This window comes from Anas platyrhynchos, chromosome 2 (assembly GCF_047663525.1).
Source record: "Anas platyrhynchos isolate ZD024472 breed Pekin duck chromosome 2, IASCAAS_PekinDuck_T2T, whole genome shotgun sequence".
Lineage (NCBI taxonomy): Eukaryota > Metazoa > Chordata > Aves > Anseriformes > Anatidae > Anas > Anas platyrhynchos.
In genome coordinates, this window is record NC_092588.1 from 117,768,834 (window position 1) to 117,785,254 (window position 16,421).

General features: G+C 38.0%; 1 protein-coding gene across 15 annotated transcripts in view; it reads right to left on the reverse strand.

Annotated features, from left to right (window-relative positions):
- RBMS3 (RNA binding motif single stranded interacting protein 3) overlaps positions 1 to 16,421 on the reverse strand; it is a 695,185-nt gene that overhangs the window by 476,929 nt on the left and 201,835 nt on the right. For 14 of the 15 annotated variants that reach the window (XM_038175453.2, XM_038175454.2, XM_038175452.2 and 11 more), the window contains one exon: positions 11,273 to 11,446. The exons of the other annotated variant lie outside the window; for it this stretch is intronic. In XM_038175453.2, coding sequence (XP_038031381.1) covers positions 11,273 to 11,446 — 174 coding nt within the window. The remainder of the gene's footprint in view (positions 1 to 11,272; positions 11,447 to 16,421) is intronic. 15 annotated transcript variants of the gene reach the window in all.

Consider the following 16,421-nt stretch of genomic DNA (forward strand, 5'->3'; position numbering starts at 1 on the left):
AGCAGTCTGTATTCTCTCTGAAGGGAATTATACATCTTCCCATAAGCAGATATACTTTCCATATTCAGTTTGCCTATTGTACCATACTTGGCTGCAAGGACAACAAAATGGATGCTTTGTCATCTTTCTACGGGCCTTTTTATCTCAAATTAACTCCTCTGGTGCAAGGAAAGAGGACAGAAAGGAGAATCACAAAATTACTCCATTTTGTATTTCAGAAAAATCAAAATGACCAAACATCTGCTTCGGACACCCTCTACTGGAAAGCATCAAGTTCATCTCTCTGTTCCTGAATTAACTGATCCTGTGTGTGTGTGTGTGGGGGGGGGGGGGGGATAAGAAAACAAACAAACAAAAACCACAGCATGAATGTTTAACTGCCTTAAAAGAATGGTATCTCTTCTATATATTATTGTCTTGTATTTAAGGCGAGGAAAGGATTTGATGATGAAATTATTTGATCTCAGCAAAGGAGGAAAATGTGCATCTGACTTCTTTGATTGTGAAGCAGCAAAAAATAAGGACTGCAATGAAAAACCTTAGCCATGATACCAACTGTAACCTGACTTATTTTCTCCATAGGTGGGAAAAAAAAAAGATCTTGAGACTTGTAGTAAATGCCTTTAAATTAAATCTGCTCATTTTGTGTAATTCTCCAGCAACAAAAATCTCGAGGTACAACTGCTCTTCAGTTGTAAGTTACTACAGCTAGAAATGCTCTTACTTTAACCAGGGCAGAAGTTTGTTCTGTAAACAGATCTCTTCCACCATTAATCTATTGAATCTATTCACTCTGGGCTGAAACCTCCTATGTAGTCAGAGTAACTTAACTCAGTAATGGGCAGGGGAGTTCTTCAAATAAAGACTGAGACTTCCTCTCTTCAAAACCAAACTTGATGCTACATACTTGAAGTCTTGACCCCCATTTTCATCAGGGATTTTTTTTTTTTTAAGGGGGTGGGGGAGTGTCTAAATAATGATCTACTAGCATTGCTCTGAAATCTACATCCCAATGAACTAGACAGAGAACTTTCACAATTTCTTTTCCTCATGTAGCAGTGGCAAGAGATTTTGTCTTAAGAGGATGAAAAGACAATTCTATCAAGCTTCAATCTATAATTAATTCTTTTACTTTTCGACTCCCAAATAAAGCATTAAGATAAACAGTCTGATTTGGTATCAAGTGTTGTTCATCATAGACTCTCCTTGATGATGCTAAAGCTTTCACGATTCTGTTTGACCTGCATAATGTACTGTATGTGGGGCAGTGAATTACATTCCTTTCTCAGAGACCATGCTGAATTACAATTTCTTTCCCACTTCTTTCAGAGGTGAATAATTGCACCTGTCCTCCTTAAGCAGACAAAAGACATTAAGTAGTGGCCAAATGGAAAGAAAGGTTTTAAAAGAAAATCACTTTATAGTTTGGTAGGAAAACAACTCAATCCAACCTTTCATCCAGCTGTATACAATATGAGGATTTCTACTTGTGCAGCTTCTGAAGAAAAGGAAGCTTTCAATCAAAGAAAGACTATGCTGATAACAAAGCAAAAATTGAGGTGCTGGCTAGAAGTTTAAAAAAGCCTACTTTTAAAATCAATCCTTGACAATATAAAAAAGGCAGCCACACATCTAAGTGTTTGTGGGCAAACTGTCTCATTTACATGATACAAATGAACAAATAAAATAAAAATTAAGATGTGGAAACAATAAAGCTGTAGGGCTTTTCCAAGACCACACAGAGATGCAATAGCAGAATGTAGAATGGAGCAGAAGTGAATATGTGGGAACAGACCACAACCTAGATCTCCTGACAACCTTCACACTGTTTTTGACCATGCTGCACAGAAAGGTCGGGTTTTGCTCTTGCAGACTTCAAGTGCCTGGCAGGGAGATCAGCAGCGGCTCTGGTTTCATCAGAGCCATGCTGGCAGATATCCAAGGAAAGGTCACCAGGAAAGAAGGACAGAGCTTCAACAGGGCATTTGCCTCCGGTGCCAGGAGATTTCTAGCACCTGATCATGCCACAGGGCCAGTGCTCAAAAAGATGAGGAAAAAAGAGTGAATGGTGATGATACTATAGAGAATCTCCACAGATGTCTTTGCAATATTTCCAGGTTCTTTCTTCTTTTTATTCTTGCATGGAAGCTGCCTGTATATCTAAGTTAGCTAGGCAAATGACAGAATGGAAGAACCAAATGAAAAATATTCTGCTGCTTGTGGAAGCTAGTCTATTTGTCAAAGTGCAAAGAGTCCATCTTGAAACTATGGAGAGGAATACCACTGAGAACTACTAAAATATTGAGACAGAACAGAATAAAACCAAAGAAACGAAGGGGTAATGCCTTGTAGGAGTGCCCTGCAGGGAACATGCCTCTTTTCCCCAAAAGCACAACTGTCAGTATTGAACATCCTTGATGAGAACCTGACGTAGCACAAAAGAGAGACACTGATTAAAAGGTAACTAATCATACATTACTTTCAGCTGGAAGTCCTGATCTTCAGGAAACACCTCCAGTCATCTTACACTTATGGGTCTTAGAACAAAATTAAATACTGCCTAGTTATATACTTGGAAACATACAGAAAAGTAGCCTGGTTTGACAGACAAGGTGTCCATTTGGGCTTCACGAAAACCAAAGCCTACTGCCATTCTTTCTTCCAGAGCCCCTGCTTTCCTTCCCACCTTTTATCCCACCTTGTTATGTGCTTTGGGACAGGGACAGTCTTTCACAGTATGTGTGTGTATCTTTGAGGTTGATGCTTATTTTTTCCAACTCCCTTTGTAAACAGAAGTTGCCATTGACAGTGTTATTGAATATCATCCCATTTGCAGGACTGATGTAAACAAAACATCTTATATGCCAAATGAAGCAGGTCTACATACAGAAGGAAAATTTCTATGCCTTCACTAAACAGGCTGGTTTTCAGTTAAATCAATACCCCCAATTAAAATTAAGAAGGAAGAGAAAGACTCCATCAGCAAAATTATTTGAAGTGATATTTGTTCAGACTAGTCCAAAAATCTTCACCCTTGGGGGCTGGAATACAAGGAAGTCTCCTGAGCATGTTAATTATTTAAAATGAAAGCAACACAGTTGCTGGCCTTTTGAAATAATCAATCTTTCCAAAAGTGTCAGGTGTCTCCAAAACATGTGACAGGTTGGCAGTTTGTAGCATCTATTCTTGAGCCCTAATACCACAGTTTTCTCTGGAGCCTGGAGGAACTCATCACCTTTACTAACAATTCCTAAAGACAACCTGTCTGGCTCACTGAAAACGTAATGGAGAAGCTACAATTAGAACCACAGACCTCCTGTTTGCTCAATCAAACCAGAAAACCAAAACAAACATTTGAAGCACATGTACGCATATATAGAGACAGACGCATATAGATGAATGCAGACACAAATACATGTATAGATATATATGGGTATATATATATATACATGTAGCTGTAAATTATAGACATTTACCAAGATCTGTATTTACTGCCTCCTACAAGTCTATCTTATGATCTAAATTTAGGGAGTTTTCTTCCCTTCTTTCAGAAGAAAGAAAAAGGCAGCATCTGGTTTGTATTTTTCAAGTCTGTTAAAAAAATACCTTCTTTCTGTATGTATCTGTTTCTTCAGTACACGAGAACAAAAAGCTGGAAACAGCAAGAAAATTCCTACAGATTCTGTTTGTAAACAGAAAGTTCCCATCTTCAGAGCAGCTGACCTTATTAGCACTTAGAAGCAGTGAGAAACTTTACAGTCATACGTACTTTGCTAATACTGTGGATATATATCCCTATATATTTTTGGTCATACTAAAGATTTCGATCAGATTTTCCACAAATAAATCTTTCTTATTGAAAGTAAGTATACAAGTGTTACAGAAAAAGGATTTTTTTGATTTCTTCAATATTGTTACTTTGGATAAAAAAATTGTGTCCTATAAGTTTGTGGAAAATTTGATTTCTTTCTCCTGAAACACAGGTTACAGACATATCTATAAAATAGTGAACATGATTAATCCAAAATGTTCTTTAATTAATCTGTTGAGAAAGAATAACCAGACATGTAATGACAATATGCAATGTGTAAATAAGTAGTGGATATAGAAAAAAAAAAAAGAAAAAAACGCATTACACTAACATTCATACACAAAAAGTCATAATATTGAAACCAAACAGCTCCAAACTCAAATTTAGTGTGGGCTTCTCTATTTCCCCACCCTTATTGAAAAACACTTCTTGTAGATCCTTTGAAACACTTTACATTTTCAGTGTTCCCTGTCCTGAGAGGCCCTGACATTTCTAACTAGAGCAATCAGCTTCAAACTGGAATTGCCATTCCCCAGAAGTCCTCCAGGATGGAGAACCTCACTTGGTCAACCTGAACCATCCACAAGCAGTGGCCTTCCTATCCCCGTGTTTGCCCTCCCAGGCCTGGCAGGCTGCATCCATGGTATTGTATCTTTGCAAGAGCCAAACAGACCATAGACAGCATTTAACAAAATTATCACAGCATTATATGTATTTTTTTAAATGAAACTACTCTTTGAGATAAAATACAGTAAACTACTTCGGCTAAAGTTCTACGTACCAGCAACTTTTCTCTACAACCCCTCAGAGAAGTACAATTTAAAAGGTTAATACACAAAACAAATATTCTGTATAACTCAAAGGCTGAATGTAAAACACATTCGTGGATTTTGTGATTTTTTTCTTAAAGGCCTGGCCAAGTTTTAATGGGCTGTCACACACGAATGATTATGAAAGCGCTACAATGAACTGAGCTGATAAGCTGATCTGATCAGAATTAACTGCATGTGATTGCTGCTTTGAAAAGCTGGCCTAAAGAGGCAGCATTGAAAGCAATCTCACAAGTCACTGGTACCACTTGCCACAACTCTAAGTAAGCACAGATGGTGAGAAAAGTTAATTAAGAGGCATATTTGTTTGGGGGTTTGAAATTTCCACCCCCCTCTTCCCCAAAGAAGCCAAGCCACAGTGAAAATGTGTTTTACGTTTGTGGCCTCATAGGTTCATGTTTGTGGGGCTCTGTTCCTGTAGATAGAGGTAACAGATAAACAAAATAAATATTTTATGTCAGCAGTTAGCATATGGATTTGCACTTGATCACTAAGCTCATTGCACCTGATAGCTAGAACATCTTGTCAATTAAAAATATTCTTCATTTCCTTTCCTCCTACCAACACAGCTTTGCTCTTGTACCACAAGTGACACCCTACAAGAAAGACATTACCCTTCTCATTCTCACTTAAATGACTGCCTCTTTCATTTTCTCCCTTACTTCTTCTTGCACTATTTCATAGGTAACATATTATAATACATAAGCCATTACAAAAAAATTGCTTCTGGTGATCTTTCTTTCTTTTCTCCTGGTTGGGAACTCTTGTTCCCCCTTTCTCCAGCCCACACTCCATCTTTTCTCAGATTAATTGGCATCTTGGAGATACGGTGTGACAGTTCTCTACAAGGTGATCACCATCATTAGAGGATCAAAATACATCCCTTATGCTTCATATACTGTAATAGTGTAACCAAAGTGTCATGTAGCACACATTTTTTTCAATAGTTCTTCAACTGTGCACATTCCTTTGGACCAGTTTCCATTATAATAATTATTATTATTTTTTAACCTGTGGCTATTATAATGGCAATAGCTGGTTGCATCAAAGAAATACTGGTTTAAAAATGGTAGGGATCAATCTCTCGTGAAAGACCCTGGAAGGTAAGAAAGAGTTAAGTCTAAGGATGGAGAAAACCAAGATTTCAGAACTTGAAGTGAAATTGAGAGGTTCTTAGACATTTCCAATTTATGCCTACTGTACTATTTATTTCCGTTCCCATCATTGCTGATTATAAGGATGTGCATGTGTAGAAGTTTCTTCATCTCTAATCAGACGTGCTCTATTCCATGAATCCACAATTCACTGTTCGTGACATTACAAAATGAATCAGGTAGGAGGATCAAGCCAGATCAGAAAGTGACAGCTTCTGTTTAAACAGATATCTTGGAAATTAGTGATGATGGAGGACAGTATTATACTGATAAGCATTTAACTCCTAGCACCATCTCATTCTCTAACAAGAAGTATAACGTAGTTATTTGCTGGAAAGATCTTGGTGAAAAAAAATGAAACAAAGTACTGATCTGTTCAAGCTTATATTTCTAGAGCAATAAAGGCCTCTTTTGGATAGGACACCCATGCTGTAGGTGTTGAACGCTCCCTGAATTTAAGGAAATTTTCTTCTTTAAACACTATCTTTGTGCTATAGAGTACAGTCTCATCTTTTATGGGCTATCATAAGAATTTGGTATGAATCAGTTTATTCTTTCTGTCAGTCTTATTTCTGTGCTTTAGAACTGATTTTGGGTAGGATATAACATTTCTGAACTAGAATGTGATCCCAAACTGGGTATACATTTCAGATGACAGGATCACATCAGAAGGCTGGAGATCAACAACCACCACCAGTCCTACATTTAGAACCTTCCTATGTCTTTCTGCAGGGATTTTAGCCAAGAAGGGAGTCTGTGTACGTAAACATATACATGCAAACTAATAATTTAGCCAGTGCACGTACCTGTGCATACACATAGAAATTAATAGTTGCATCTCATATTCTCTGATGGTCCCTAAACATTGTATTATCTAATCAGATAAATATGGCAGGTTTTCTAATGTAATGAATGTATACAAAATAAATTGTTAAAAAAGTCAGTCGCTGAGGGCTCAGTTAATCCAATTTGTGTGGTAATGATCAAAACAGTCAATTTACATAAAACATTACAGCTGTGCAATATTACAGTCCTGCAGTTCTGTCATCAGCAGGAAGGGTTAGCTACCTGCCATGGAAATGTCTGCGACGCACTCTGCAGAGTCATGCTGACAGTGAGTGGGACCTTCCATTAGTGTTGCCCATAGTGACAGCCTTGCTCCCTCCTTGCTCTTTCTGTCCAAGAGCTGTGAGTGTGAACATGTAAAGGGAGCTACAGCTCCTTCTACTGGGTCTTCAGATTCATAAGATTAAGAAGCTGAGATCCTAATAGGGCTCAGAGAAATGAGTGAAAGAAGGCCGTAGAGTTCTGTGCCATTTCTTTTTTTCTTTTTTTTGAATTCTGCTTTGCACATTCCCACTAACAGTATAATTTCAGAAGCAATCATGCATTTAAAGAAGTTAGCAGAAAGATGTCTGGGGACAGAGTGTTGGAATGGGGACAGCAGTACCGCTAAGCAAACTGATTGTCTGATCCACATATGACATCTCAGATGTAACAGCTTGTAAACATTATCTGTAGAGCTCCAAATAATAACTTTACAGATTTAACCAATCATGCTTTGAAGGCTGTCACTGATCCAGTGAAGCGTGACCAAATCCCGTTAGAGTGCAGAATAGATTCTCGTGGAAAGTCTTTCATATGCTGAGTTGCATATCTAGATCAGGAATGCAAAGACACCACATGCACTGTAGAGATGTATGCACATGACGAAATTAATACCTGCAACTGAATTCATTGCCTCATGGGCCTACAACAAAGGTTTCAAACCCTGCAGGGTACCTCAGTTTGCCATGGTACTAGGTGCTCCGTCAAAGAATATCACACTGACAAATTCCTTCTTAAAGAAAGACTGACTTCTCCATTAGCGAGTGTGGCAGATAGCTGTCACTGCTACATGAATATTCAAGAAAGACATAAGGGACTCCCTTAGAGTTTCAGCTGAAATAGTCTAAAGCAGACCAGGTCTTGCTGACATACTTGTGTTTTGCTTGCCCACTTTACACCATGCATTTCTTTAAAACTACAGCACAATGTAAGTAGTCATTTGTTAGACTTAGTTCACTGAACAGGATTTCTGAAGATCTGCTGAAATTCCTCGGGTAAATTAAGCGAGTCTTTTAGACACTGCAAAAAGCACGGGTAGAAAACTTGCACAGATGTGAAAGTGGTCAAAGGACTGTTACCATCCTGCCCAGTGGGGATATCAAGAATAACTTGGACTCTTCTTTATCTCTTTTTATCTTCCTTATGTGAAGAAAGTTCAAGAGTGTTAGATAGCTAGGTGTCTCCTCCTATTCTGAGCACTACACAAACTGTATTGTTCTGGCTGCAAGCCTATGCATGTGAACGCCAGATGAATTTCTAGTCCCTAATATAAAAAACAAGTAGTCATGTAATTTGTAAGGGCCATCGACCACATTATTACTGATATTAGCATACACAGATCCTACAGGATATCCTGCCTCCCAGGATAGCTAGGAGAAGTTAGCATCTTGTTTCTTCAAAAACTGCATTACACTGTTCACTGTGGTGATTTGCAGTCTTTTTTTTTTTTTCCTTAGATAACTCCAAGAGCTGAAAACATACTCTGTTTAAATGAACTTCCTGTTCTCTTTCTTAGGGTGGAAAGATTGCTTTTAATCAAGGATTGCTGCAGCATGGAAGAGAGATGCAGACTGTGTTCTCTGATCAGAAAAAAAAAACAAAAAAAAACAAAAAAAAACCTGCCTTTGGCTCAGACATATTTCTTAGGACCAGCCACAGTCATAAGGGTGTCTTAACACTGCACTTTGTATGATATTTTTTCTTTCATTTTGGAGGAAATAAAATGAATTAGAGGTGTGTGTTGGTTTTTTTTTTGAGTTACATTTGGGCCAATTATCATGAATCTTTTTTTGTCTCCTACAGCTTTTTTTCAAACAGTAGAGAAATCCAAAGCGTTTCTCTTGGCTCTCTCTCCAGGGACTAATATCTTTAAGTACTTCAAGGCCAGATCCAACTCCCTGACATTTGTCTGCCTTGAACTTGCAAAGCGCTCGTAAGTTTGTTAGCCTCCAAAGCATCAAGAAACTACAATGATCTTTAGACATATTCCATGTGGGAGGTTTTGCAGAAACAGCTTCATACAGCAATAAAATCTACAGCTTGTTCTGGTGAACCTGTGTCAGATGAGGGCAAATAAAATCCTCAGAAGTATAGTAGATATCCAGTTGAGCATGTTACACTGTGAAGATTCATGAATAAAGGAGCTCCTCTGTATCCAGCTTTTATTGTTGTCATTTGCCATAGAAGTGTTGGTTTGAACCCAGATTAAACAAATCTAAGTTGGAAACAGGAACCAGACTAATTCTAACTTTATCATATACACTGCTACAGGTATTGAAGCAAATACTATGGCAGCATTTTATCTTGAAAACTTGACCCCCATCCAATGCTGCAGGAGGGAAGAATTGAGTTTGTTAGAATGCCTTGCTCTGGTCCCATTTATGGCCTCAAATCTGTGAGCCTGCAGAAGTAAGGTATGTATGGAAAAAGTATGTGAGTACAGTGGTAGTAGGCACTGCAATGGCAGTTAACCTGGTACAGCATCTAACCACCAGTGAAGTCACCTGCTGAGTAGCACCGTCTCTGATGAGCAGGAGCCAAGAAATGTGCCAAATTTTCTAGCCTGTCATACCCAGGGACACTGTGGGCAGGATTAATTAAACACTTCAGTTATTTACCTTGTGCTTCTTTACTTGGTTTTGGCTTTTCTCATGTGCACACAGATTTTTGCAACTCTGGCTACTCTGAAACATCTACTTAACAATTACCATCTAAATCAACCTCCAGATGAAGGTATCATTTCCCGTGACTACATATTAAAGAGCTCGATAAAAACAAATATTGTACAGGTAACGGGATTCCAGTTAAGTTACCACCAACTTTAGTCCAAACAAAGGAAAGAGGAACTGTGGAATTATCCTAAAAAAAGACTCCAGCATCTTGACTGACACTTTAATTTGTAAGGATACAAAGATGTCTCCATTTTCAAACCATCTTACAGGAAGTATAGCATCCTTCTTGTATGCCCTTTTGTTTAGTAGAGTCAAAGCTTGACTCACAGAGAGGGTAGTGTTTATTTTAAATGATCAAAGTTAAGGAGCAGTTAATGGCTTGAATACCCACAGTTTATTAAGTTAAATTAAGCTGTACAGGGACTCTTTCTGAGCCATCATTCTAAACAAGGAAAATATCTGTGCCCTTCTTATGCCAAATACCTTTTTTCCCTTCACAACAGTTTTTATCATTTTCAATGACACCATGAGGGAATTGAGCAAACAGCAGAGTCCATAGAGATGTTCAATTCACTCTGAGATCTCACCATCTCAGAAAAGAGATAAGACTTTACAAATTTATTCCCCTCCTTTATTTCAATTACCAAGTTAATGCTTCAGACAATTCCTAACCCAAACTTCTGGCCAAAAGTCTGTTGGCAGGTAAGATAGCAGGCCTAAATCAAATCACACAGATCTTGCAATAAGATTGCATAGCACAATTTCCCCTCTGTAGTAAAAACTGCACTTTCCCCTATTTTCCTACTAGAATTCACTGTAGGATGATGAAACTTCATTATATACACATGACAGGATGTTAAGATAGCATGTCCTTTAAGAAACGCTAACAATATCCAAAGCAAAGTTCAAATCCAAACATTAAAACAACAAAAAACATAGAGTGGGAAAAAGGGAAGATTGCTTACACTAATGAGGTCTTCCCCAGATAACTCTCTCCAAGCCTTTCAAAAATAGAAACTAAAAGAACCAAAGGGCTCTACTATAAACAGTCTGCTACACAAATATGACAAAAACCACCACCAGCCTTCAGCTGCGACCCTTTCATGGTTGTCAAATTAAACCACACACCAACAGTGAGACCCCCTCCTCCTTTGCTTTGGCCACCGGTTCATGCAAATGACAGAGGACCAATAGTTTTTGCCTAGCAACAAGACTGCATGTTCACTACTGATCATGTTCATGATAAGGTAGTGAATACTAACAAAGCTAATGATGAGAAGCGATTCCCTCCTTCGCTGACTCATCCGTACAATTTTAAATCTTCAAAACAAAGAATAATTCATTCATCTAACAAACAGACTAGAAAGAGAAAAGAAGCCATCAATAATAGTTTTTTCTAGCCTACATCCCAGATATTGAAATTAACGCATACCAAGGTACTTTCATCCAAGAAGGCTTGCTAAATGTACAAAAATACAGGTATTTCTACCAAGCCATTAAACTTCCACATCTGTTTATATCTTAGACTCGTTCTAATATTTTCCAGGGTTACATTTAGTACATGGGAACCATCCTGACTGCCATGGGACAGAAGGAGCACTGGCCAAGCATGCTGAACCATCAGCCCCTGAGTATCACCACCTCCCAGGGAGTCAACACTACTCATTCAGGTAACTGCAGAAAAGGTTAATTACTTACAGCAGGATGTCCAGCACAGTAGGTGTAGCTAGCATGGGACTGGTAGTGCAAGCTTGCTCTTGGGAAGGTGTATGTATTCCAAGCAGGTTGGCTGCTATTCCACTGGGAGCTAAAGCCAGGGCTCATGGTCACTCTCGATTTACTGTTTTGGTACGTTCTCACTGTGGAGCTGGACTATCAAAAAAGAAAGAAATGCAAAGTAAAAATAGCTTTTAGGGTAGAATACGAACAATGCAGCTACACAACTTCATTGCGCATGTACAAACTGCCACACAGTCTAGACCAATTTTGAATCATTCCTGTAACAAACTGGGAAAAGCAAAAATTTGGTTCCTTCAAATACACCAGTGAAACAGCTACGTTTCTCTAATGCCCAAAAGCAAGACTGAATGACTGTTAGACTTCAGGCTAGGATGTAAATCAAATAGACAATGCATAGGTAATAGATATAGGAGGTGTTCTGAAAATGCGTAGAAGGTGCCACCTTACAAGTTCCATAGTTGAAACTTCCATATTTATTAATTATAATGAGCTGAATATTATCATTCATTTCACTGCTGATCTGGTGACTAGGATAGGCCAAATCTTTACAAAGCTACTTCTACATTACAAATATGTAACCATCTAAACAGACTTTTAAACATCACAATGTATTGGTTTTTAATTTCTTAAATTGCAAAACAACAACAAAACAAAAAATCTTATTTTATTTATTTTAAGTTAACTCAGTAACTTCAGCTGAAAGTGCCCCCAGACAATATGTGTCATCACTTGCGTTCTTTATGGCTTTCTCTGTTGTTGCTTTAACTGATTTTTTTTCAGTTTCTAGCCCTCTTTTGTCAAAAAATAAAATAAATCCTAATAGATACTTGTACTGATGGGGTGGTTTATTAGTGCAGGAAAACAATGTATTATCAAAAAAGAAGCAGATGATACATTCAAAGTGAATGCTTTTTAGAAGGTATTTAGGTTGGCCTTCAGCATCAGGTAAATCTGCTTTTTTCTCCGTATTCCATTCTACATGTAGGTTTTGCTGCTTTGTTTTTTTCCTTGGTAAAGGTGTTCTCAATATCCCATGCAAATTTACACCAATTAATTGTGATTATTATAACCCCCAAACTGTTCTTTTTAAAGCACTAAATTCATCAAGGCCTTGGTAATGTTACAGTGAAAGCTTTAGAAATACAAACACAAATAATATTTCTTAGAAATACTTATAAACGTCCCTGTTAGTAAATCGATGCTATCGATTTCAAAAGCTATATTCAAGAATGACGCTTCATTTATTTTTATCTTCCTTTCAAAGACAATTTTTATATGCAATATACGTAGCATTAATGACATATTACTACAAGCCACCATCGAACAAGGTGTGTTACACAGCCCAAGACTATCCTTAGCCCAAAGTGCTTACAAGATAAATGAGGACTGGGAGAGAAGGAAAGAAGAGAAACTGATGCAGAAGCAAAGAAAACAGCTTTGGAAGCACGACTTTCGGTTTCATTTCAGTGCTTCAGCTCAGTTTCTCTGGGTGAGGATTAGTGAAATGGAAGGAAAAGGAATGGAGTAAAGACATTCAAAAAGGGCTTAAGGATGCATCTGAGCTATAAAAATATATATCTTGTATAATCTTTCCTATTTTTATAACGTGTTTAGATGAGCTGGTTTTAGAAATTACTACAGTAGATGCCACATTGGCATCTGCTGAACATGCCACATTTATTTTGTTTAATTTTCAAAAGCTTAAGTACACAAAGTTTGCCTCAGTTATCAGCTGCTGTATAAACTTGAAGTTCAAGAAAAGGCCAAATGACTTCCTGCATGTGTTTATTTCCTGTACTGCCGATTAGGAAGCCTGAAAAGAGCAGTTTCCGCTCAACAGTTCTTAATATCTCGACAGATTCGCCTCCCGCCCCCACCCCTAAGCGAAGGATTCCTGCGGTGTGATTTCTAAAGATTTAACTTACGACTAGCTGAACACAAAGCGTATGAATGAACACTAAAACCCACACTAAACTCTCATTAGTCACTGTGTGTGACAAGTGGTTACTTTGTTCTTACAAAAGGCTTTAGGAAAAAAAATCTGCCCCTACAGTTAAAGGGGCTTATTTGAAATAAATCTTTTTGTATGAATTTAAATCATGACATATCAAAGGAAAGAGGCTATGGCTGCAGCTAGAGAAAAACTGAAGGGTTTTAATGTTGTGTTTTTATTTTTTTTCTTTTCTTTTCTTTTATTTCTTCCCCTTTTACCCTCTTTCCCCAAGGAGCAGAAACGGTATTTTCTTTCCTTTGACGTATTACTTATCTTTCAGATCACTCCTCAAAGAAAAATCTCTCTTTCTAGGTCCTGGTAGACTTGCTCCTACATCAGAGATGAGGGCTAGGTTTTGTTTTGGACAGATCAAGCAGAGTTTTAGCCATAATGTACTTCTTCACGTACATTTCTCTCCTTTATAAACATCAGGTATTTGAGCGTTGCTGCTTATTAACTCCTCTTGAGCAGTTCATCCCTAGACGAATATTGTGTGCATATTGAGCTGCCGTACCCAGACAATAGCTCTGTTCCCTCCTATTATTTCTGATATGTCTGTATTGTATGAACCAGTGGAAATACCTCTCTGGATGATGGGATGTGAAGATGTATTGTCAGCTGTGGTGATTGTTAACTGGTTATTTTCCCCTTGTGTGTGTGCTACACAAAACCCATTCCTGTACCTAACCCCTGGGGCTGCATTCGGGGACAGAAAGGAACCCCACCATTCCCTTTCTGCTCTTCCACCCCTCTTGCATCATACGGTGAACATATGAGAAGTTGTACCATGCCATAAAGCTTAGAGGACTGAAAGCACAGGGTCCTGCAGCCAGTGGAGGACCCTGTGCTGGAGGAGGTTTCCTGAAGGAACTGAGGCCCATGAGGAGGGCCTGAGCAGTGTGAGGAGGAAGGAGTGCCAGGGCGGTGCTGCTGTTCCCTTGAGGAGCTACGAGCGAAGGAGTGAAGTTGAGCCTGAGGAACAGGGTGGGGAGGAAGCATTGTTTGAATTTTTCTTTGCTTCTCATTAATTGGCAATGGATTAAGTTAATTTTCCTCAAGTCGAGTCTGTTTGCATGATGGTAATTGGTGAGCCATCTTCCTGCCTTTATCCAGGAAGCTTTACTCAGGAGCTTTTCCTTCTCATTTTCTCCCTGGCTTGTTGAGGAAGGGGAGAAAAAGGGGGGGGGGGCACCTGGCAGACAGCAAAGGTCATCCTACCACAAATTGGCAAGTTTTGTGGCACACAAGCTTTTATTCAGCATGTGAAAGTTCACCTATTACCCCAACTGTACCACTTACTCCAACAAAAGATAGCACTTCTCCACATAACGCTATCTTATTTATATCCCCTACGTCATCAGTGTTACAGCACCTGGGACCACCTGATCAACTTTTCTCTGAAAATTTCTGCAGAAAATTATCAGACTGCAACAAAATAAAACTATTGTCCTGCTTGTTATGACTTAACAGAAACAAGATATATTACAAAGATGGGGGTGATTTTTTTTTCCTTGAACAAGTCACTCAGGCACTTTTATACCCTAAAAGTCTGATGCAACCTAAAATTGGCATTGCTAAAATTGATATCGAAGCGTATTTTAAAATATGATCCTGTTTATTCTGTGCCTTAGTTTTTCAGCCTTATAAATACAGATAATCTTATTCTTAAAATTTTAGGCTTTCTTTCCCTCAGGTTTGTAAAAGTTTTGAACATTTTTGGACATAAGCATGACTGAAGTACATGGTATTATTCGTATTATTTCTACTTCTTCAGCTTAACTGCTTTCAGGTCTTAGTTCTTTTACTAGCTGATATGCGAAGTCTAACAGTGGAAAAAATAGACATAGTATTCATGGAGCATTTTTATCTTTAAAGCACTGTGCAGATGTTAAACAGGGGCAAAATTTCTGACTGGTATGCTGTTTCCAACTTTTTAAGAAGTTTATAGTAGATGTAAGAACTACCTGGCACTCCTTCCTATTTGCACGTGAGTAAAGCACACAATTTGATTAGGATGTTAAGTAACATAGATAGTTCTGATGTAGACTTAGAAGTCCTCATGTCATCACACATGATCCCTACTCTTTAGCAATACAACAGCATCCTGCAGAAATTAACAAGAAAAATATGTGCTAATTCTGAAATTCTACATCACTTCAAATGCAAGAGTGACTGCATCTATCAAATATCCTTCTACTAACTGTTCCAAAATGTTGTGATTAATAATGGCTTTGGCACTCCAAAAGAAGTGAGAGGCTCAATTATTCACCTCTACTTTCTCTCTCTACTTGTACTACCTTAAAAACAAAAAAAAAAAAAAAAAAAAAAAAAGACAAGTGGGAATAAAGAGGTGTAAATAACATCTGAATTCAGCCTCCCACTACCTCATCTTCAAAAAGCAACTTACCAGAGCTATGATGTCATTTTCTTAGCCCACACAACTTGAGCTGTCTCCAGTCCCTTGGATTTTGATTACAGAATAGTTCTGTCTTTAAATGTACCTTTTTTTTTTTTTTTCTTCTTTTCTTTTTTTGGTTTGTTTTTTGTGTGTTTGTTTTTTTTTTGGATTTATGTAAAATGATTACATGAGCTGGGTAAGGCCAAGTAAATAACCATCCTGGAGATGCTGCTTGCTTCGTCTCCTCATGCCTGTATTTGGATGAGACCATGATGCAAAGCACAGCCCTGCACTCTTAAAAGTTTGGATGCTTTACAAAACACTACTGTTCCCATAGAAATCAAAGTTTTCCTATAACTGGAAGAGTCAGGAATGAAAAGAGCTGCCCTGGAACACTATTGCATGCGCTAAAATGATGCGTTTGTTTTCTTGCTCACAGAAAATATGAAACTGGCAAACCAAATCTGAAAGTAGTTCATCACAAAACCCACCTGAGAGACCTTGAAGACTGTAGTAATTGCAAAACTGAAGACAATGAGAGGGTTTTTTTTGCCTTTTTTAAGTTTTCATAACAATTCAAAATGAAAAAAGAAAAAAAAAACAGTAAAGATATTTCAGAATATATATATATTTTTTTCAATAGCAGGAACAAATAGTTTTGTGCTGCTACTTTTCCAAACAGAATCCTTCACTATTTCTTGCTAATCATTTGCAGT